At 38.3% G+C, this 24,204-nt stretch overlaps 1 protein-coding gene across 1 annotated transcript in view; it reads right to left on the bottom strand.

Moving 5' to 3' along the window:
* Positions 1-24,204, bottom strand: part of sorl1 (sortilin-related receptor, L(DLR class) A repeats containing) — a 69,134-nt gene that overhangs the window by 11,597 nt on the left and 33,333 nt on the right. The window contains exons 11-34 of the mRNA XM_086080561.1: positions 18,557-18,630; positions 18,240-18,328; positions 17,938-18,116; positions 16,888-17,074; positions 15,247-15,375; positions 14,869-14,954; positions 13,901-14,073; positions 13,313-13,444; positions 12,978-13,069; positions 11,396-11,642; positions 11,185-11,323; positions 10,784-10,957; positions 10,548-10,661; positions 10,356-10,478; positions 8,536-8,655; positions 8,306-8,431; positions 6,236-6,346; positions 6,002-6,133; positions 4,607-4,738; positions 3,596-3,730; positions 2,050-2,202; positions 1,761-1,928; positions 1,123-1,251; positions 603-729 (exon numbers count right to left, since the gene is read on the bottom strand). Of these exons, the coding sequence (XP_085936687.1) occupies positions 603-729; positions 1,123-1,251; positions 1,761-1,928; positions 2,050-2,202; positions 3,596-3,730; positions 4,607-4,738; positions 6,002-6,133; positions 6,236-6,346; positions 8,306-8,431; positions 8,536-8,655; positions 10,356-10,478; positions 10,548-10,661; positions 10,784-10,957; positions 11,185-11,323; positions 11,396-11,642; positions 12,978-13,069; positions 13,313-13,444; positions 13,901-14,073; positions 14,869-14,954; positions 15,247-15,375; positions 16,888-17,074; positions 17,938-18,116; positions 18,240-18,328; positions 18,557-18,630 (3,271 nt within the window). The remainder of the gene's footprint in view (positions 1-602; positions 730-1,122; positions 1,252-1,760; positions 1,929-2,049; positions 2,203-3,595; positions 3,731-4,606; positions 4,739-6,001; positions 6,134-6,235; positions 6,347-8,305; positions 8,432-8,535; positions 8,656-10,355; positions 10,479-10,547; positions 10,662-10,783; positions 10,958-11,184; positions 11,324-11,395; positions 11,643-12,977; positions 13,070-13,312; positions 13,445-13,900; positions 14,074-14,868; positions 14,955-15,246; positions 15,376-16,887; positions 17,075-17,937; positions 18,117-18,239; positions 18,329-18,556; positions 18,631-24,204) is intronic.

Below are 24,204 nucleotides of genomic sequence, written 5' to 3'. Positions count from 1 at the left end.
GGTGGGAATGTGATGGTGTGGGGCTGATTTTCAGCAAATAGCAGGAAACTTCACATACTTGAAAGAAAGATGAATGGGAAAATGTACCGAGAGATTCTTGACAAAAATTTGCTGTCATCTACGAGAACGATGAAAATGAAACGAGGGTGGACATTTCAGCAGGATAATGATCCAATACATACTGCAAAGGAAACTCTCAATTGGTTTCAACAAAAAAAAAATAAAGCTGCTAGAATGGCCCAGCCAATCACCTGACTTGAATCCAATCGGAAATCTATGGAAAGAGCTGAAACTCGATATCCATAAGAAAAGCTCACGGAACTTCGAGATTTGAAGACTGCTTGTTTGGAGGAATGGGAAAATCACACCAGAGCAATGCATGCAGCTAGTTTCTTCATACAGGTAGCATCTTGTAGCGGTCATTGTAATAATTTAGTGATAAAAATGTTATACTTATTTCAGCCACTGTATAGTGTATATACACAAGTACCTGAGACCAAAAGTCTAAATACATCTTTGGGATTGAATGAGTTTGAAAAAAAAAATTAAAATACATTTAAAAAAAAAAAAAGGAAAAAAATAACAACTGCAGTTGTACACACCTGTAGTAGATGAGGTAGTAGCAGGAATTCAGGGGAAGATTTTTAGGATGAGACCATGTAAGAGTGATGGCACCCAAGAAGTCTGGACTCCATTGAAGGTTCTGGACTTTATAGGCCAGGGTATCCGCTGGAAGGAAAGAGAGTCTACCTCAGTTTGTGTTCAACTGTAATCATGATGCACTGTTAATATATTAATGATGAAGTAGATTGTTTATATTGTAGTTTATGGATGAGAAATAACCTAGATTTGATCTTCATTGTGATTGTTAGCTGAGGAGCCTGATGTTTAATTGTGATTGACAGATATTTGTTGCTTAACTCACCTGAATGCCACACATAGCCTAAAATGACAACTAAACACATATTATCTTTATTCTTGAGTGACAAGGTAATAAAATAAACTGGCATTAGTAGTTTACATGGTGATATTCTTTTAAAAGAGTTATACAATGATCACCAAAAAATACATTTACTGTTATCCTTTCACACATATACCGAATGAACTTCAGCATGAACTCACATGTGCAGTTGTCCTCGTCGCTGTGGTCGGAACAGTCTAAAAAGCCGTCACATCGCTCTTCGTCCAACACACACGTTTCACCATCAGCACAGCGGGTTCCGTTCACACAGAACAATGGCCCACGAGTGGCTGTGAAAAGAGTGAGCGACATGCATCTAATCACGCCGTATTGCAGAGATTCCCTATTTTAGAACAGAACAATTTTGCAGGATGATACAGTAGGGATTCAAAGAAATCAAAAATCTCATGGTACGACATCTTCCAAGCATTAAGGCGATCGATTACGATTATTACTGCTGTATTGTAAACAAAAATTAACTTAGAATAGTTTGTTATTGTGAGAGGCGTGGCAAACTAGCACATCACACAATTGTTGACATGGCTGCTTCTTCTTCTTCTTTCTTTTACTACAAAACTTAATTTCCTTTTTCTTTTGACTGGCTCAGACTTACTTTGAGCAATGCCTTACTAGCTTAGTCATGCTGCCGTGAACTTTACTCAATTTATCCTATCCTTTATTGTCCTCTGTTGTTAAAGGATAGGATAAATTGAGTAAAGCACTGCAGCATGACTAAGCTAGTAAGCCATTGTTCAAGGTAAGGGGTGTTATGGTAGCACAGTGGTACAAAGAGACTCACGACAATGGGCTTCATCAGAGGCATCTCGACAGTGGATCTTGCCATCACAATGCTGCCATTCTGGGATGCAGTGATGCGGCTGGCGACACCGAAACTGACCCTGACTGCAGTAACCATGGGCGGAGGGGGCCTGGGTGGAAATTGGCGTCTGTGTCACAGAGTCGTTAACTGCACGTAGAAAAAGAAAAAAAGAAAAAACTTTGTGTTATTTTTAGTGATTTATAGATATCGAATACATAAACTAAAATTTCTTTTGAAAAGGGGCTACACAGATTAACACACGTGGTACCTGTGGGACATCCCAGCTCATCACTGCCGTCAGGACAGTCAGCATAGCCGTCGCAAACCCAAGTGTTGATGATACAAGCTCCAGTGCCACAGTGGAAGCGGTTGGGGGCGCAGGTCGATGGCCCAGGGGCCACAGTGTGAGGAACTGCTCCACCTGCAGGATGGAGATTTTCTTTGTTTAATCTATACTAACTGAATGTTCATGTCCAAATAAATGAATACACTGAGATGTTTTGCTGTTAAATTAGACAAACTAATCAGTGGTAACCATGTCAGCAACAAAATGACTTGATAACAAGTTTAGTAGTACTACTCATAAAGAAAAAAAGTTATCTTCGTAGGAAAACATCAACTAATTTGCTCTAGATGATGCGCTCAGGCATGCAGTGCGGTCTCCCCAGTGGTGGAAAAGATCCCGCGAGCTGGAGAAGCTGTTCACCCGAACACCGGTACTAGGCCTGCTTGCGGAGGCCCTTTGATGGCATGTTACACTTGCTGATAGGTCGGTAGGGTGGTGGTGAGAACCAGGGTGGCCCACTGACCGGTGCATCACACCAATCGGTCCGTCCAGCGCACTTGTTGGCCGGAAAAAAAAATGAAATGTGGAGCGGCATTTTCGGGCCATTGATTGAAAACAAAAAAACAGTAAGTCTAAGTACTGTTCCAACATGACTGATGTAGATCATTTTGACTTGGTCATTTAATAAGTAGCTTGCATGCAGAAAAAGTGTGGGCACCCCTGCTGTAGCCAAGGAGATTTGACGTGGAAGAAGTTGGATATTGCTTAACTCCAGTGCTGATACTGTTACTCATGTCTGTCTGATTTGACAAGGGCCTGGGCGATGAATCATTACAATTGCTCAATTCAAGTTGTGTCAGGCATATTTTTTCCCCCAAAAATCAGGAAAGGGCCCCCTGGACTAGCCTGATGGAAGGCAGTTAAGGAGTCGATCGCATTGCACAATGCCAAAGAAAAATGGTGTCCATTGTTGCAAAAGCAGTCCCTGATCAGGATGTTGACTTAGTTAAACGGTGTTAATAGAATAAAATATATTTCCCACGGTTGAATAAATATAGACTGGAAATACCTCTTTAACCTTTTAAAAAGTTTTCCATTAGAGAGGTTTTCAGTGTAGGGGATGGCATTGTAACATGGAAATCTTAATGCCTAATGTTAATGGACTTAGTCTCCTTGGCAAAAATTTGTTTAAACTATACATTTTCAAGGTACAAGGTTAATTGTTGTATTCAAGTCACAGTTTTTTTTATTACATATTAATACCAAAGGGAATATGTTAGTTAAATTAATGATGTGAAATAGTCGAGCATTTAAAATGTTTATTTAAAAGTATTACAGATTGTGTCATTTTTGTCTTCCTTTTGAAGATTAAAAAATTATCATAGTAAATCTGATTTTTGGGAAACAAATCTGAAAGATTTTATGTTATTATTATTATATTTTATATATATTTGATTTTAAGGCCATATCGTCAAGCCCTTTGGGTATTTGGGAATAATGTAGAATATAAAAATAGCGGCACGTGTACCTGTGCAATTAGATTCGTCAGACCAGTCGCCACAGTCGTTTTCATCATCACACTTCCACCACGTCGGGATGCAGCGTCCACTTTTACACTCAAACTGGAAATATCTTGAGCAGCCAGGAACCTCAGTGGGAGCAGCTGCAACACACAAGAAAACCGAGAAAGTGGGCCTTGTGCTACTCAAAAAACACACACACAAAAAACAGGAACACTGTTAGGACTCGCATCTGATACAATTGTCTTTGTGTGTTGTGTTCAGGATTATTATAGTTTTGGAATTTTCATTTTAGTTAGTTTTTATTTAGTTTTGGAGTTTTGTTTTTTGAATTTAGTTGTTTTTAATTCGTTTTCAAGGTGGTTCTGTTAGTTATTAGTTTTAGTTATTTAAAAAAAAATGTGTTTTAGTTTAGTTTTAGTTAGTTTTAGTTATTTAAAAAATGTTTAGTTTTAGTTAGTTTCAGTATTAGTTTTCGGCTTTTTTGTGTTAGTTTTTTAAAACTGTATTACTTGCGTGCAATATTCAATAAACACCATGGTAAAACGAAAAAAGTAACAAATTTCTTACCTAGCGTTGCATTTTGCCTGAGCAGGCAAGCCAAGCTATTGGAGCCAAAAGTCAAGCATGCAAAATTGTCGCCTAGGAGCGATTTCATCTGAAGGTGCTTTTCTATTGACTGTTGCTAGATGACGTCACTTCTGTGTGACACACTTTCAAATGTCATTATTCCGGTTAAATAAATATACTTCAAATCATATTTAAAATCATCCCCAAAAGTTCATGCGTTAAATTAATTTTCATATAATAACATTTCCCCATAACTATAGTTAGTTTTAGTTAGTTTTGTAAACGTAAAATGTAATTTCAGTTAGTTTTCATTTTTCAAAAAGCATTTTTATTTCGTTGACGAAATAGATTTTTAGTTTTAGTTTTTTCGTTGTTTTTTGTTAACTAAATTAACCTTGGTTGTGTTCCAAGTTATTGTCAGAGGAGTACACCAGTTAAATCCCCCTCACCACAGTTGGCTTCATCAGAGTAGTCACCACAGTCGTCCATGCCATCACATTTCCACTCCAAGCTCACACAGACTCCGTTGGCACACTGGAAGGTGTATGCATCACACACTTTTCCAAATTCTGATGGAGTGGCTGACAAAACAAGCAAAACATGTGTCAGCTGATTAAATAGTTATGTAGAACATAGCGTATATTTATTATATAGACAAATGCACACAAGATTGACACTGCATCATAGGAAGTGCAATATGGAGAAAATATTCAGTTGGTCACCCCTTTGGAACTATAACAGCATACATATGTTTACTGCCCCTTCATTTAGAAGTCACTGATACTCAGCAAGAGGGCCTGGCAATGCAAGCTTAACACCAATCAGTAATGTACGATGGAGGGCTGAAAAGTTCATAGCCTGACCCAAAAGGACTTATGCCACTGATGAAACTTGACATGCATTAAATTCAGTCCTTGGTGACACTAACACCATTTTTTCCCCCAGATTTACTAATGCTGATGTGGTCGACTTTGAAAAGTGGTATTAAGGGGGTCCTGTTTCACCAAGACAACGCTCCTGCACACAAGTCTGTGGTTGCAATGGCTGCAGTGAGAGACTGTGGCTTTAAGAAAAAAGTCAGACGGTGCCAAATTCAGAGAAAATGGGGGATGATCAACCTATTCAAAGCCACAGTCTCTCACAGCAGCCATTGCAACTACCGACAGTCTCGAAAAACCACATCAGCATGAGTAAATCTGAAAATAAACTATACTGTGATTGTCGCACAGGATTGAATTTAATGCATATCTAGTTTCATCAGTGTAGCATAAGTCCTTCCGGGTCAGGCTATGAACTTTTAAGCCAACCGTCGTATAATCACACTGTATACACATAATTTAATTTCAGGGATGGAACTGAATGATGCGTTTAACGAAGGATGTATACAATTTTAGCAGAGGTGGGTGGCCAGCATCCTAAGGAGATGTTTAAGGTAAAAACTGGATGATTGTCCAAATATGACTTAGGCCATTATTTTAACAGGGTGATGATATGGTACATTAGAAGTGTGTCAGTTATTAAATAAGCAAAATAATTATCTATGCCTGCAGATTGTGACTCAGTGACACAGTAAATGTGAACTTCAACGAACATGTAAATAAACTGTCAAAAAGCGGACATAGTCAATATGCCAGAATTGCGCACTTGGCCCTACAGTATAAAACCAGTCTATTTTGACCGGCACGGTCTTCTCGCAGCTTTTCTGAACATGATGGTCATAATAACACAAGTAAAAACATAAGAAATTAATTGACCAATTGCATTTCAACACATATGCAGTTATCTAATTTAAATCTCATTTTATACATCATTTCAATTTAAAAGAAGTAAACTTGTAACCTTACCACATTTGGCATAATCTGGATCCTCATCAGAGCCATCTTCACAGTGTTTGACACCATCACATACCAAGGACTGAAAGAGACACTGGGCTCGGTTCTTGCATACAAATTCCATGTAGCGAGTACACAATGGGTCTGTGGGCAAAAATTCCAAGTAACATTTTTTAATAAGGTACGATGTGCTTAACAAACTTGTGTGAGTATCACTGTCAGAATTTCTACGGTAACCATGCTCACCACAGTAGTCCTCATCAGCGCCATCCAGACAATCCTTAATGCCATTACAATGGGAAGTGCCTGGCAAGCATGTGTCATTGGAACAGAGGAAGCCTTTGCATTTAGTTCCCTCTGGAAAATAATACAACAATACAAATAGTAAACATTGATGAAAGAGCTATGCTTATTCATGATTGTGGCGATGACACACAAACATAGGCAGGTAAGCTTCATTATCTGTACGCTAATAGTTTAGGGTGTATCCCGCCTCTTATATTGGCCTGATTTACTAAAGATGTGCATGCAAAAACGAGCACAAACTTGATTGGCACACAAACAGATGTGAAAGCTGATCTCTAACCAGATGTGCTAAATTGCCATACAGTTTATTTTGTCACATGTGGGAGGAGCATAAACAAATTGATTAATTTAGCATGTGCAATATGTAAACAATTTGATACAATTAGATTTTTCATGCGTAAAAAAATTACGCTGTTGATTTTGTGGTTTTAAATGTAGGTGTAAACCAGCATGCAAACCAATACCAGCGTAACACATGCAAAATGAAAGGCAGCAAGGGAGAACTTTGCCACTTGTGTAAAATGTTTTGAAAAGTTGACAAAAATTATCGCAACACATTGTTTATTCACCAATAAAAGTTTGAAGCTTTTGAATGATCTAAAGCAGGGGAAACCAACTCCAGTCCTCGAGGGTCCCTATCTTGCATGTTTTAGTTGTCCCCCCCTCCAACACACCAGATTCCAATGATCAGTTCATGCGCAAGCTCTCCAGGAATCTAATAGCAATCCTAATCATTTTAATTAGTTGTGTTGGAGGAGGGAAACATACAACATGCAGGATAGGGTGCCTTGAGGACCGGAGTGGGTGACCCCGAATCTAAGGGCTTACTTGGAGTCAGTTACAAGAAGAAGTCATGCAAAGTCACCTATAACCAAACCCATATCAGATCGCTATAACGCAGCCTCGCTGTTTCGAGAATTTTTTGTGTGCAATTTTGCATGCATTTTATAAAATAGGTACATTACAGTAAAAAAAAAAATTGTATTTGTAATGTACCTATTTTATAAAATCTATGAATGTTTGAACATTGAGAATGTTTAAACAAGAGAGAAATTGGAGAACATGTAAATGCCTTGATGAGAAAAGTACATAAACTGTGCTTGGAGCCCTAAAACATTTATTACAAATGTAAAACATAAAGCTAACTACTTGGCAGATTTCATTTATTGCGGGTATTTTTTAGAACCTACCCACAGAAGAAAACGAGGGAACACTGTACCTCCAAAATTTTCAGGAGACCCCAAAAACGGCACGATTGTTTACAATTAACACTGCATCATCAAAGAGAGCGAGCCATTTTCAACACTTTAAATTTATCAATAATTCGTAAAAATGCCACCCACATGTGTGAACTGACCAAAAGTATAGATTTTTGAAAAATATGGAATTTGCCAAATTGTGACTTATGAGGTCTCCCTTACAGCTATCTTAAGCGCAAAAGATTCTTTTAAATACGGTACAGTGGTCTCCACCACTTTTAGACCTCTTGCCAACAGCTCGTGCAATGTGTCGTGCAATCTGCTAGAGTGAGTAAAAATGCAATTTATCGCCTGCTATTTGGTATTTTAGCAAATCAGATTCAACACGGACACTGGTAGCACCCACAATCTGTCACAGCAAACATGCACTTTAGCCGCTAATTGGGATCTCCTTAAGTGTAAATATAGATGGCCGTTATTGCCAAATAGATAATAATGCCAATATTTATCTTACAGGCAGGGCTGAATAGAATACTTGGCTGTAGTATATTATTAATTTATTATTAGCTTATTGGATAATGGATGGATGGATAAATCCAATAATATCCCAGTGAAAAACTGTATAGCATGAAGAATATCACGTCACCTTGTGTGGAGCATGTGAATGACTGTATACAATGCCATGCTGATGATAGTAATACGTCAAGTGTGGCCTTGCTTAACTGATGCAACAGATATCTGGCAACATGATGACAGGTGGCACAGTGTTGTGTGATGTACAGAACACATGTTAGTAAGTGCTTCATGTTACCACAGTAATGAGGGTCTTCATCTGAGCTGTCCTGGCAGTCATTGTCACCGTCGCACGTCCAGCGCTGCGGTATGCAGTGGCCCGTGTGACACTGGAAACTACTGGATTCACATGTATGCTGGGCAGCTAGAAAGATACAATATTACTTATATTGTAATTGTGCAAAAGTGAGACTTTAATCAGTGGGATCTTATCACTAAATTATTATTTATTTATTTTTTTACCCTTACCTGTACAGTTTGCCTCATCAGACCAGTCTCTGCAGTCATTGTCTCCATCACAACGCCAGGCATCACGGATGCAAACACCGCGTGCACATGTAAACTCCCCAGCTCCACACACGTGAGAATCTGAGTCATATAACAACAATCAAACTAAAAATCAATAATCAACCAAAGGGGAAGTCTGGATGGCCGGGACAATTCCCGGTGGGCCATCCTATATTTTGGGCCGCAAATCGGCAGGCAGGAGCCCACACATTGTTTCAAAATCACGCAGCTAGCAGCCCACACATAATCAGCCCGTAAATAAAGAGTATCCATGGCATCTTATGTTGACTGTCTCATTGTCAATGAACTGTAACTACAATCACCATTAGAGGCCATTATATATAGCGCTGACTGCCTGCCTTTGTTACTTAGGGTGTCACCTAGTTACATTAATTTAATATCAAAAGTAGCAAAACTTTAATCCACGAATGGAAACAATAAACAATATAACTATATTAAACCCTGTCTGTACTAAAATAACACATAAAAGAGGCAAAACAATCACAAGTGCTACTAATGACAGCAACAAAGCATGATGCGAAAGCCTCCTACGATTAGGACAATCATTAGTTTTTTGGTGCAAAACAAGAAAATGTTTAAACATGGAAAACATATTAAGACACATAAATTTATTTGAAACACTATAATTATGCAAGTCCATTTTGGACCAAACAAGATTTATTAAATTACAGTAATTTCTAGACTTTAAGGCGCTAGCTAAATTTGGTGAATACTCAAGTTTGTTACACATATAAGCCGCACCCGATTGTAAACCGCAGGTGTTACCGCACCAGTATATAAGGGTTCCCGCTACTTTATTTTTCATAATGAGGGCGCAAATTGTCTCGCTCTTGTTCTGTCTCTCCTACTGTATTTGGGCTAGCTTGGTTTGTTTTGCTCTGCCTGACGATTTTGCACTTATTTTATAGTGCGCCTCCTTGTGATCTTGTGAGCCGCACCTTTGTATTAGCCGCTGGGTCAAATGCATGTGAAAAAAGTAGCGGTGTAAAGTCCAGAAATGACTGTAGTCATTTTTTTTAAGTGCAAATATATAAACTTAAACAACTCAAATTAGTATTAATAGTCTTTTATTTTTGTTTACGATTATGACGATTTTGTAATTGTGGAGTGTAATAATTGAAATTGTAATTGAATCTCGATTAATTGCACAGCCTTTGTCCAGTGTGTAAGCTGCCTCGCAAAAAGTCACCTGGGAAAGGTACACTGTTAATCTCAACATACCGCATCTCTCCAACCAGCTGGTGTTCAATGAAATATTGAAAACCATAGTAACATAGTAATAATGAGGAACATTTATGTGAAAATTTCTAATTTTTCACTGAGAAATTCTAAGTAAATTTAATAAGGAGTGTATTGAGTGCATTTGACAAATTTATTTAAAAAAAAAAATTCAAGCATTGAGAAACAAACTTATGACCTTCAGCTTGGGAGACAGCAACTCTACCGCCTGAGCCAATCTTGTTTTGCCTGCATTGCTGGTGTGTCCAAAATGAGACAAAATATGCTCCTGGAGGTACGACGATTCCACACGGCAGGAGTAGTTTGTCTCAGGTAGTGGAGTGGCCGTCTTCCAAGCTGAAGGTCATGAGTTTGTTCCTCAAGGCTTGAGTAACTTCTTTTTTTTAAATAATCTATTAAAATGTACTCAATAATCTCCTTGTAAAATTTACTACGTGAAAAAACTTTGCTAGGATTTTTCAAGTAAATGATACCAAAAAAAATTACAGTAAGGTGGATAAAACATGTGACTGAAGACTTACCACAATGCTCTTCATCACTGTTGTCTCCACAGTCATCTTCGTGGTCACATTGGAAAGCCAAAGGAATGCAAGAACCGGAGGAGACGCAGCGGAACTGGTTGGTCGGGTCACAGGTTGTAGTTGCTGAAGATACCAACAAGAACAGTTTGTGGGAAGCTAAGTTTTTATTGGAAGATAACGCTGTGTACTTACGACACTCCTGTTCATCACTCATGTCTCCGCAGTCGTTGTCACTGTCACACTTCCAGATACTACTAATACAGCGGCCATTTGAGCAGCGGTACTGGTTGGCAGAACAGCTCACCTCTGACAATGACAGGCACAGTCACACACAACCAAAACTGAGCCAAGTAGACACTGGCCATTTTTAATGGCTACATTTATGGGCCAATTGCAGCACAGGGTGATTTTATAAAACACAGTCTCACCAGTCTTAACACAGGTGTTGTTTTGGAGTTGGTATCCTGTAGGGCACTGACACTGCACCTGTCCATCAGGCAAGGTGGTAGTTGGGGTGCCTTCTGGACAGATGCAGGTGTGTCTAGAGCCAGGCTGAGGCAGACACAGTAAGCTGCATGGCAGGTCAGCACAGGCGTTGTGACCTGGTAGATAATTGAAGACATATTGTGCATCTTGAAGTTTGCAGTATTTTAGGTGGTTAATACCATCAGTAGGTTCGACAGGTACACGACTATCTATGTTTAACTTATTAGACGTCTGAACCTCAAAGGAATTCAGTTATTTACATGAATTTAGTACACATGCAACTACGTAATGTATTATTCCAAATCATCCACTCATGTGTGTGTTTCTCAGACACTTTTCTCACCTCTGTTCTTGCCTTTATAAAAAATCTTAAGGTCCATGACACCAGTCAGTCTGCCAACAATTAGCTCATTACTCTGAGTACCAGTTTTCGGCGCTTTGAAGATCCCCATTCTTGACCAGTCGTCCCAATACAAGTCATTCTGCAAGCAAGTTTATGAACATCTCAAAAGGCAAATGGTAAATTCAAACTATTTAAAATTAGAAGCACTCACCTTGAAAACAGCGATGGCATATGGGTGGGGTAGCCCCTCAAAGAGAATGTGTCGTTGGCCTCCAGTGAAGTCGGCCCTTTCAATGCGGTCGCTGAAAGCTTCAGTCCAGTACAGCCAGTGATCATCAGCTGTAATTCCATTTGGCCAGCGGACGCCTTCTGAGGCAATTGAGGACACACTGGTTCCATCCATGGAGCTTCGGTAAATACCTGCTGCTCTGTCTCCCCAGTCAGTCCAGAACATCAGTCTGTGGGACAATACATTATGAATTAAATATAAGGTATTGAATAAAAACAACACAGATGTATATAAATAAGTATATACACACACTTGTTGGTACGCTGTTAATTGGGAAAAAACACAGTGGTCACAGAAATCATTTGAATCTGACAAAAATGGTCACAGAAATAATTTGAATCTGACAAAAGTCATGAAAATTAACCAATGAAAGTCAGACACTGCTTTTGAATTGTGGTTCAACAGAATTATATATATATATATTTTAAACTATGAAACAGGCCTGGACAAAATAGATGGGACCTTTAACTTAATATTGTGAGGCAACCACTGCAATCAAACGAGTCACTTAAATTCCTAACTTGAGGTTCTACTTTGTGTGAAATATCTAACCCAAGGACACAACGACACACAACTTGGAGTGAGCGGGATTCGAACAGCATCCTCTGATTACTAACCAACCTATCTATCTCCTGAGCCAAGGCCACTCAAAAATAGTTCCCAGATGAAAATTTTCAGCATTAACCCAAATCATTGTTATAAAGAGACATTCGTAACTTAAGGTTCTAATGTACTGTTATATAGTTTGTATTAGGGATGTAACGATAACCGTAATATCGTGATATTGCGATATTAAAACTGCCACAATATCGCCATTGTCATGTCACATCTGTTAAAAAAAAAGTTTTTTTTAGTGCAGTTTAATTTTCATAAGGGATGTTTTCACCCTTCTATGTTTAAAATCCATGCTAATCGTCAGATGAAGGGGAACGTAATATACTTGTGAACCGAGTCAATATGTGTGCTTGTATTAGCAAGTAAGTGCCTCAATATTAAGTGTTATTAGAGATTGTAGGTGGTTTATATGCATTGCCGTTATGTACAAAAGCACAATATTGTGCTTTTTTTTTAGTATGAGCTCTTTTTTTTTTTTTACAATATTGTGACCTTTTTTTAATATTGCCAACCTCCCCACAATATAGTGATAATTATCGTATCGTGGCTTCATATTGTGATATTGTATCACAAACAGACTTATGATCAAGTATACTACTCCCTTTACATTTATGATTTACATCAGAAAGTTTTTATGTGCACAAAAATGTATTGTTTAATTTCCAATATTTTAAAAATCCGTGTACATACTGTAAATAAATTGATTCTTTTGATGACTTTTTGAGTTTTGTTTCCAAAAAACTCCACCTAAATGACCTATACTAGTTTGATTTTTTTGTTTTCCTTTATGGTGTTGCTTTGATATTTTTTTTCAAATATTGATTTTGGCCTTAGAAATAAAGGGATGTTTGATTCGTGTGCGCATGTGTGTTTAATGTAAGGAGTTTACCCCTGTTCAGGCAGAAGAACAAGAGCTCGCGGATGTTCCAGGATAGAGGCATTAAGGAGGGTGTGACGGAAATCCCCATCAGGATTGGAAACCTTAAACATACACAAACCAGCAATTGTTATTTTTATTTATTTTTTTACAAGTGTGTGAGGGAAAATTAGAAATTACATTTTAGCTTGCAACATATGTAAAGAAAACACGCAACTTACTGTATGTATAAATGGTGTTCGCAAAATACATTCATGTCGCCTCCTGGTTTCTTTTCGCTAACGGGCTGTGAATCCGTATACATTCTCCGATTATTCCTACCATCTAATTTTCAAATAATACATTACCTCAATTTTCTGTGCACCAGCATCAACCCAGTAAAGCAATCTGCTAATGGGGTCAAAAGTCAAGGCCTCCACGTTCTGCAGGTCTCTCCTGACTATAACCTCCTGACCTGTGCTGCCATTTAGACAGAGACGCTGCAATAGAAGATACAGTTGGTAATGGTTAACCTAAAACATCAAAATATATATTTTTTAAAGCTGTCTTAAAATAAATCAACATGAGAAAAGACAACAATGTGTCACATGACTCTGAAGACTTATATCGAAGCTTTTGCAGCTCCATGCACTCACAATGGTAAACCTTTCATTTCAGTTTGAAACACTGTAAACTTGATAATCGTAAGACCCGACAAAGTGATCACTCATGTGACTTCAGCTACATCAGAGATTTTGGCTCAAGTAAAATAGATAGGGAGAGTATGGATATCATTCAAAACTAGTAGGTCTCTTGCTTAGATATAGGAGAATAATCCCTACAAGTTTGAAGAAGATCATTGAGAATTGTGACACGTAGAAACCCTGTAAAAGCCCTAATTCTATGTTGTCACAGTAGTTACTGTTCAATTTGTCATGGAGGAAGGACTCTCAAACCTGTATGGTATCCAGCAAGATGTCAGCCCAGTAGAGGCAGTTCTTGTCATAGTCAAAGTCCAGAGCCACGGCCTCCTTTAGGCCCACTAGAGGGAGGACCTGGTCAGTACCAGTGGCCAGGTCATAGCGATGGATCGAGTTTCTCACAGCATACAAGATGAACTCATTACTCTCTGTAAGAAGATCAAATATGTGGCTTAATGGGAAGTAAAAGATGGACAGAGGAAATTGATCACTGCCTAATACCGTAAGCCAAAATATTTTAAATGACTGACTAACGCCCTGCAAAGTCAATCTGGACTTATTTGACCACATGAAATGGTCTAATATTTATTTATTTTTTACATTTTACCTAGCCTCACTAATGAGATACAAGACAGATCTAACATCACAACTATTAGGACATCCAATGTTCATCCTATCTTGTGGTAATGTAATCCATTTTCTAAACCACTTGTCCTCAATAGGGTCGTGAATGAGATAGAGCAGGGTCACCAACATTTTTGAAACTGAGAGCTACTTCAAGGGTACTGATTAACATAAAGGGATACAAATTTGATACACACTTTTGGAATAACACATTTGCTCGAAATTACCTTTAATAATATCAAAATTATATTAATTCATGAGAAGACAGAAGAAGATTTTTCATAACAAATGGATATACATCAGTAGGCTACACAAATTTTAGAAGTCTCTGCCAGTGTTCACATTTTGAAACAATCACTTCCACAACATTCTTAGAAAACAACTATGTCCCAAAACTGGTGAGCTATTTTTAAGATCAGGCTTGCGGGCTACTCGTGGCCCTTGGGGGCTTGCCTGGTGTCCATGGGTACTACGATGTTGACCCCTGAGCTACAGCCTAGCCTTGCTGATATTAGGCAAGAAGCGGTGTACAAGTGGTCACCAGCCAAGTACAGGACAATGTAATTTATTATAACAAGTCGAATGGAAGTTTCAATTACCTCTAACAGGACAAGGTAGCATCTCTCCATCCAGTCGGGCTTCCACATCGCCTCCACTGCAACTGTCCCCAGGTACTTTCCTGTATCTGTGGCAGGACAGAGAACAGCTAAGAATTTTCAGTAGTCTGACACTTGGTGGTGCTCTTGGCAAAGAAAGAAGAAAGGATACTTAGTGTAAATCCATACAAAATAAAAAAGGGCAAAAATAAGATACTGTAAATCTATATAAAATAAAATACTGTACCTTAGAATTAAGAACATTTATGTGAACATGAAACAATCACTAATGCTTCAAATGCTGAGGAAATGCTAATAATTCAACAGACATGAATCTCGAGTTGCAATTCTACACGGCAAAGCCGAATAAAAGCAGCTCACCCTTTGCTGTGGCGGTAAGTGGTGCCAACAGGACAAGGAACTGGAGGAGCATTGAGGTCACCTGAAAACTCTGGGTCGGGAACACACACTTGCAGGGACAAGTCTTCACTCAGCCTGAAGCCGTAGTCACTGCAAGGAGGAAGACGACATGAAACAAGCTTGCTTACCATGAGCCCTCTTTTTAGCATGCAATTAGAAACTGACTCATTATCATAGTTGCAATGGAAGGTTTCCCATGGCTTTACAGAGCACATGGCCGAGAAGACATAGTTTATCATACCATTCACAGTCAGGGTTTCATGAAATGCACACAAATACTAGCATTGCTCAACACCTTTTTAAATTCAACAGTGTACAAATGCTTGGAATTTCAGCTTCTCAGCAGTATTTGATATTTGTAGTCCCCCATGAAAGCAGAATGATTATCTTTGTGTAACACAATGTGAACAATGATCACTTATTCTGACATCATAATTTATGGCACCAGGGATGGGAGGGTTACTTTTAAAATGTATTCTGTTACAGTTAGAAGTCACCTGCTAAAAAAATACAGTTAGTAACGTAATCCAAGTACCATGATATTAAAGTAGATAGATAGATAGATAGATAGATAGATAGATAGATAGATAGATAGATAGATAGATAGATAGATAGATAGATAGATAGATAGATAGATAGATAGATAGATAGATATATAGATAGATAGATAGATAAGAATATAATAGAAATCCAATGAGGTAAAGTAAAGCTTTGCTTGCTAACAAAGCTGTTGTTGCTGGAATGGGGAGAAAGGGAAAATAATGCTTTTGAAAGCAACATTTCCCATGGTAGCACATTTCACCCACACACATGCATTCACTAATTATGATATGAGGATGACCATGTGTGATATCAACTGCAAAACGTTTCTTCCAGTCACGAGTTTAGCCATGTTTATTGTGTATGGCGTTTAAATAGTAAATTGGTGGGAGGGAGATTTGTTCGGATGGTAACTCACATTATGCCTATGATTAGCAAGAAGCTCAGCGTAGCATGCCGCAGGACTCTCAGCTCAAACATTTTCTTTGTTAAAGATAAGTCGGTCCTTCAGCAAATTTCCAAACAGTGAATACCGGTCGCCACTTCCTCTTTTCGTCCGTGACGCTTTTTAAACGGGCCACGTGCGGGTGTGGAAGACACGACATCAACACGAACACAACAGCGGCGGCGTCTGTCTCTCTCGCTCTCATCGTAGAAAATTGTAATCCCTCAAAATAATCCCCTTCTTTTTTTTAAATAAATGTACCTGTAATCTCATGGTTTTTCCTATACTGTAACGGAATACAGTTACCGGTACATTGTTTTTGTAATACGTAACGTCGGTTCATGTATTCCGTTACTCCCCAAGCCTGTATGGCCCAAACCTGTATAACCTAGGGACCTCACAGCAGTTGCTGCTCGGACCCTATTGAACAGATTTTAAAAAATGCAATAGATTTAAAAATGTTTGTCAGTTTGTATTCACAGAATAATTGAGGAGAATGAGAGAATTGAGGACTTGCTTTTAATTCTCCAAACAGAATGGATTTCTGCACCGAAACATGATTGCTATTTCTGGATGTTGGTTTATCATGAGTGTTGTGTACATGCATGGGCTCTCACCATTCATAGTCCTGGCGGGAACAGGAGCAGTTCGACATGGTGACAGGACGGTCAAAGTCCTCGCCGTTGAAACATGTCGCATGAGGTGTTCGTCTTTTAAATGTTATTTCCCTGCCCAAAAGACACTCATTACCATGTTCATCTGAAGGGGACCAATGCTTGTAGTCAGCCTCAGAACATGGAACACCTGGGCAAAAGAAAATGGTGGTGGTCCATTGTCAACCATTCTTGTTACTATGACAGGCAGTGTGCCCGGAAGATTGCCAAAACTAAACTCTAACTAAAATTCAAGACACATCATCAAATCAAATTAAGACATCGTATATTTGCTCTGATTGGAAAAAAATACTTGATGCTCTAACAGCAAAAACTGCTGGAAAAAAAGAAATATCTTAGCAGATTCAGAAATTTTATTATTTATTGTAATAAAATTACTTGTGAAACTGTAGGGGGTGGGAGACAACTATGTAACATTGTTATTATGGTGTGTTGTGTGTATAATACTGAGGGGGGGGGGGGGGAAATCATTAGTATAAACATTTTGGAAAAAGGTTATAAAACAACAAAATGAGGAAAAAGTGAAGCACTGTGAATACTTTCAGGATGCACTGCAATTCTAATATTTTGATTCCCTTATTTAGCGACATGAGAGGGACACATTATTTAGAAAACCTCAGTGGGATGCAATACAGTTGTGTGTCAAATTCAACTTTATTCTAATGTGTAATTGAACAATTTTATTTCCCCCTGGGAAAAATAAATACTATACTATTACTATGGTAGCTAATAACTCAGATCTTCTTTTAAATACCAGTAGAGAATAAGCTATTATGTAAGTAGTTGATTATAAAATAAGCTGTATATTGTAATGATTGCTGTGGTGAATTCAGAAAATAAAAAACAAAATACGTAATCCTGCTGAGAATTGTGAGAAAGAAAAATAATAAATAGCTGTTGAGAAGTGATGTTGCTCAGAGCTTAAAACATCAAATGTTGAAAAAGTTGAATAATCCCTATCCCTCTGAACCAACTCTTTACAGTCCAACCTACCCAAAACATCAGAGGCGTTGACCTGCAGAATGAGCCAACTATGTCTCTGGTGGGCGTAGGAACCAAAGATGGTGAAGATGGTGCTTTTCTCTCCAGGCTCCGTCAGTAACTGGTAAACATACACCTCTCTGTCAGAGAACTGGAATTCGGTCCATGTCTCGCCCTCATTGGTGCTGAACCTGCAGAGACCCATTTTTATTGTGTTTCTGTGGTATCATTTATTTATTTTTAGTGAACAGAAATTCCTCATCCATGGATTTTGCCTGTTCCATCCTAATAACGCAAGCACAAGTTGAACTTACTTGAGATGAGTACAGGAGCCTCCTTGTGGGATAGCCATCAGGATACCACCATGGTCTCCCCATGTGAAAAAATGAGGACCTGCTAAAGCCTAAAAATAAGACCCATAATAAAAATAAACATTTAAAATAAAATACAATAAAGCAGTATTTTTATTTTATTTTATTTTTTATTTCAACCTCCATCTACTGTTGTGAAGTGTCATTAACTTTCAAGACAAATTTCGTTCAATATTTCATATACGTTCCGTTCAATATTGCATTCTAGTTCGGTACAAGATGCTTTGTTTCTTTTACGTAGGTGTCAGATTTTAACAAACCTCCCTCCATCGGGCTCCAGCGCTGCTTGACACATACACATTGGGTTTGTTCGCCAAGTTGCTGCCGTAAGATCCTGGAATAACAACAGAAAAAAAGAAATTATTTTTCTCTTTTGCTGTCGAACTCTCAAACACACGTCATGAACCCCTGTGTTCACAAATTCTGATGAGGATTGTTTATTCAAGAAGACTGCTTAAAAAATATTTTAGTGGATCTCTTCAAACTTATATATATATGTATATATATATATATATATATATATATATATATTAATATATATATAACAAGTGTTAGCTGTTAAGTTTTTGAAGCACTCCAAATAAGTTTGGGAGTTATAGCCACATTTATTTTATCAAATTTAACTTCTCAGGAAACAATCGGATTTCATTTAGAAGTGTAGTAGTAGCCGACAGAATTGCTTCTTATATATTAGCATAATACAGTTCAACGTAATTAAACATAAATGATCCCATTCAGTACTGTAATAGTCAGAAGTGCATTTGGCCAACCCTTTGGGCTTGCTGCCTCCTCAGTACTATGTGAAAGGGTTTTCCCGAAAGAAAATGTAAAAAGTCCCGAGCACCCCAGCAAAAATACAAATTCTGTAGCTGCAATGAATCAAGGGTTTGGCCAGCGGGGGGAAGTGAGCACACATGAAGCCTCAAGAAGGTTTACTGCTTCGCTTCACACTAAAGACCGTTTCCAAATTATGGTAGATTCTAACACACCCAGTCAGGTTCAGTTGCATGCATCAAATTCTAACCACGGCCGACTAAATTCCTCATCTGCACCGTCACTATCGTGCCAAATTTTTTTGACAACGGACATATTTGCCCATTCCATACACCAGTATTGTCTCACGAGTTACAACCATCCTGTTTTGTCCAATTTGGTCTCCACTTCCCTGAAACGTGGCTGCCGTGGACACCGGTAACAAAATGGAAATGTAGCTTTAGAATGACAGATATTGCTTTCACAACCTTTTTAGTTTAAGTGGTGAAGGAATGTGTAAAACATGTTCGTTCATGGTTACAATATGAAAAACGTAAGGGATGCCTACAGGATATGCCACCGGGTTGTGAGAGAACATACATGCATCTGTGACAGAGCGTGGGAAGAACTGTCATGTGGTTTTGAGCTTCCAGGACTCAGCAACCACACAAACCCCCACAGCACATCACGGATATCATGATCAATGGTGACTGAGAAAACTAAGCACGACTTGAATAAAGAGTTTGGGGGGGGATTGGCTAAATTTCACAGCACGTATGCTTTGGGCAAACAGGGCTGCCATGGCCACTGTTAACATAATATAAACGGAATCATAAAAGTTATTTGATAAACACAAGAACATCACAAGTAGTCGAACCAGTTGCACTGCACCTGCATAACAGGCTCAAGTGCAATTTGAGGTTTTCATTGCGACAAAATCTTCTTTTGGTATCTACCAAGACAATGATTCAACAAGGGACTACTAGATGCTGCTCAGTGTCAAAATGTGTTGAATTGTTAAGTAACTGGTTTCTAAATCAAAACATATTTTGAGTTTTCAAATTCTATTTTGCTCAATAATCCTGTCCACAAATCTATCTGTAAATGCATTACAACAACAACAAAAAGCTGTTTTAGACCTCTAACAAGGTCAGTCACATTAGGGTTCTTCCTTTGCCAATGCTTGACCACACACTACCATATCAGCAAGTTTATTTCTGGCATATGCAGATTTGTGAGAGTTATGAAATAAATGACAGTGATAGACGGCACACAGTGGTACCAGTCGACAGTGACATATTGTTAAGATGCGTATGTTTGTAGACAATGAGGATGTTGAAAATTTCAACAGCTTTGAAACGGAATAGACGACGAATAATTACCACTTGATTCCCCGAGGTTATTACAGCTGTGCTTCAGTGTTGAAGGTAAATATACCCGCAAATGCAACACAGTTGTTTGATGATTTTTTTAAATATATATTGAAGGTTTATAACAATAACCATAGTTTTTTGTGAAAGCCACGGGTGTAAGCTCTCCAATGTTTTTGGAATTATGTTTCTATCTGCTTCAGGAGCTGAGATATCAATTATTAATTACGCATTGACAGTATTGTTGAATTTCCAGGAAAACTTCATGTTTTCGGTGGTGATTCTAATGTCACTCAAAGGTTTTAGAGGCATGTTTTGGCAGGCGCTTGAGGCCTTAATGGATTAAGGTATATATTTTTTCCTTTCAATATGAACTATACCAGCCTTTACCATAACTTTTTTAAGCTACATGCTCCTAGTTTGCAAGTTAAAGGGAGCCACATGCAAGCGTTTTTAAATACCTTTTGAATGGCACTTTGCTAGGCTCAATATTATAACAAAATACTTATCATTTGTATTACGACCAATCACGGCTCACCTGTTTTCCGAAGCTGAGCAGTGATTGGTCGTTACCTGAACCCTAAGCAACCATGTCATTTTCAGTCGACATCAAGCAGCAAAATGGCCGCCCCTGAGATGGATAAAACAAATGGATTTTGCTGCTGAACTCATATTCCACAAACACATTATTAATCAGAATGCAGTATTTAGACTAGTTATGGTGCATAGAACATATTATTGTAAAGAATATTTTGGGGTTGACTTCCTCTTTAAAAACAGGACGGAATTAACCTTACACTGTATTTCGTGTAATGGCCTGGTGGGTGGTCAAGGAAAGCCTATAAAACGCTAAGAGGAAGCCTGAGTTGGAAATAACTAGCGTTGTTCCGCTAGTGTTTTTTGGCCCCCGATATCGATTCCAATACCTAGTTTTGCGGTATCGGCATCGCAAATACCGAGTTTGTTTTTGTTTTTGTCAACATGAAAAGCTGCCCTGCCATTGGTTTAAAATTCAAGGGCCAAAAGGATATCTTAACTCGGCAGGCAGTGAACACATCACACATTAGTGAATGTTGTGCACGAGCAAGACACAAGATGCTGCATCTAAAGTCCTATATTAGCGTAAGAAATAATGGTATCGGCATGTTAATAGGTAGTACTTGCCGATGCCGATACCACAGTTTTTTTATGCAGTATAGGGGCCTTTCCCGACACCGCTATCGGAACAACACTAGAAATAAATGTATGTTACAAATATAATAACAGTCATAACACAGCACGTAGTGGAGGTTATGAGGAGTTTTGTATGCCAACATGTCATTGCAGTGTGGATACACAAACCCCTTTTAAAAAATGTGTGTCTGACCTTTTGCATGCCTACTACATACTGCAGCAGGAATACTGTAAGCCCAAATTGCAAGCCACATCTAATGGTACCTCATTCTGAAGAATAGTCCTGCAAAATAATGTGTATCGTGATAACTATTTTTATTCTCAGGTGCATGACACACTTTAAAACAGTCCCATGTCAAACAAGAGGTCTCAACCACCTTTGAGAGAGTACAACCAGATTTCCTGTTTCAGGCAATACAGGAAGCAAATATTTACTATGAGAGGTGGCTGGGCTCATTGGGTTATGTTGCAAGTTTCCTGCATTGGGCCGCTGAACCATTCTTATCGCAGAAAGAGGAAATGGTTGAACAATTACAAGATGACCTAGCATTGAAACAATCACCAGTCAGACCATGTTACAAACAATCATAAATAAGGCCTCTTATTTCTTTGACTTATACAATGCTGATAAAATATCTAATGACGCTGATAATAAAAAGAAAAAGAAAAGATAATGCTCCCCCATTACACAGAGTCCTAATAAGAACTCCTCAACTCTCCATCATGACTAAAGATAGTATCATTTGTCGCTAAAATTTATATGTACACCTCTGCGTAACATTGTATCTTAATAAACATTAAAGAAAACAAAAAAGAAAGAAATATTGCTGAATTTACAACAAAGTTTGTCAAGGGAAATCAACTGCGTGTGCTTGCCCCAGGCAGCAACAGTGCTTCGCATGCCACAGTTTAGTTCCTCATAAAATACAGCGCTGCCAACCTATAGAAGTTCATTTCCTGAACTATTTATCAGAAATTTCATATTATAAAAATTCTGTTAAGAACATTACAGTGGGACTGTGTGCAAAAAAGTGTTTTACGTATCAATATACCAGAATGGCTTTATTACGCTGCCTCATACTTATTACACCTAACCAACCACCTGTTTATAAAGTTTGCAGTAATTACAGTACAATAGTCTGCTATTTTCTCAAATGCATTTTGCCACATTAATTTACAAAAGTGTCAATTTTCTTAGGTAAGGCAAGTGTAATCAAGTCATTCTAGTATCAGATTCTGCCCCAAACAGAACAGACACTCAGCTAAATATGTCCATTCAAACTAAAATAATCAAGGAATGACAGAAACAGAGGATTAACTATTTACAGTCATTTCTGGACTATAAGGAGCACCTGACTATAAAGCCGCGCTAGCTAAATTTGGGGAATACTTGAGTTTGTTACACATAAAAGCCGCACCCGACTGTAAGCCGCAGGTGTTTTAATGTTACTGCACCGGTTTCCTACTTTCTTTTCCATAATGAGGGCGCAAATAGTCTCGCTCTCGTTCTGTCTCTCCTAATGTATATGGGCTCACTTGGTTTGTTTTACTCTGCTTGACCGAATGCAAGTGAAAAAAGTAGCATCTTATAGTCCAGAAATTACTGTAATCTGAAGTCCTGTGTCGAGTTAAGAGACTGGAGATAAGATCCTTCTGGATATTTATGTGCTGTGCGCTGTTTCTACCCATAGGTGTCAGTAATGCCTAAGGCGTGGAGTTTAATGCAGAATGAGATCAAGGTTGGGAAAAACAAAACAAAAACAAGAGCGAGGTACTGACTACCGGGCCTTGTTGTGATATTTTACTAACAATAGACTTCTAATTTCGAAAGGAAGCACCATTTCATCCCTTCCTGACCCGATGACTTATACCAAGGTTAAAAGCTGATTAGAAGATTCCATTTTTCTGAAGAGCCTGTGTCACATGCTCAAAAACGAAGGTGCTTAATGGACGAAGACAAGGTCTGTGTATCTGAAATTGATTGCTATTCCTAAAGCCCGTATCTCACTGAGCAGCGCAGGCTTCCGAGGGTGCACACACGTAGCGAGTGTTGCTTTTTTTGCAGGTTTTGTTCAATTTTGCAAAACGGTGCAAAAACACTTGTCACACACTCTCAAACACTCTTTATACTCTCAAGCTGTTTTTCTTGTTGCAGAGAATTTTTGAACATGTTAAAAATTTGATGGCGACCGCAACAAGAAAAACGGTTTGAGAGTGTAAAGAGAGTTTGGGAGTGTCTGGTGATGGTCTTTGTAACGTTTTGCAACATTGAACACAACCTGCTGAAAAAGTAACACTCGCGACATGCGTGCACCCTCGCAAGCCTGCGCCGCTCAGTGAGAAATGGTCTTAAAGTACCTGGACCTAATTTGAATCTGAATTTAGAGAACTGAATTTGCTTTGAATAAACTGAAAGTGAAAATATAGAGTTGCATTTTTAGTGAGGATTTAATACAGTTTCAGAGAAAATGAAATACATTTCAATTCAGTTTCAAGTTTGGTAGACTTCCATTCCAAACAAATAAATTCAAATTGTACAATTCAGATTACGTTTTTCGATGCAATGACTCAAATTAATAAAAACTTTTTTTCAGTGCAATTATTCAAGTTTA

The sequence above is a fragment of the Leptonotus elevatus genome, chromosome 7 (assembly GCF_054856555.1).
Source record: "Leptonotus elevatus isolate MCC_2025b chromosome 7, RoL_Lele_1.0, whole genome shotgun sequence".
In the NCBI taxonomy this organism is placed as follows: domain Eukaryota; kingdom Metazoa; phylum Chordata; class Actinopteri; order Syngnathiformes; family Syngnathidae; genus Leptonotus; species Leptonotus elevatus.
This window is presented reverse-complemented; position numbering and strand designations above follow the sequence as displayed.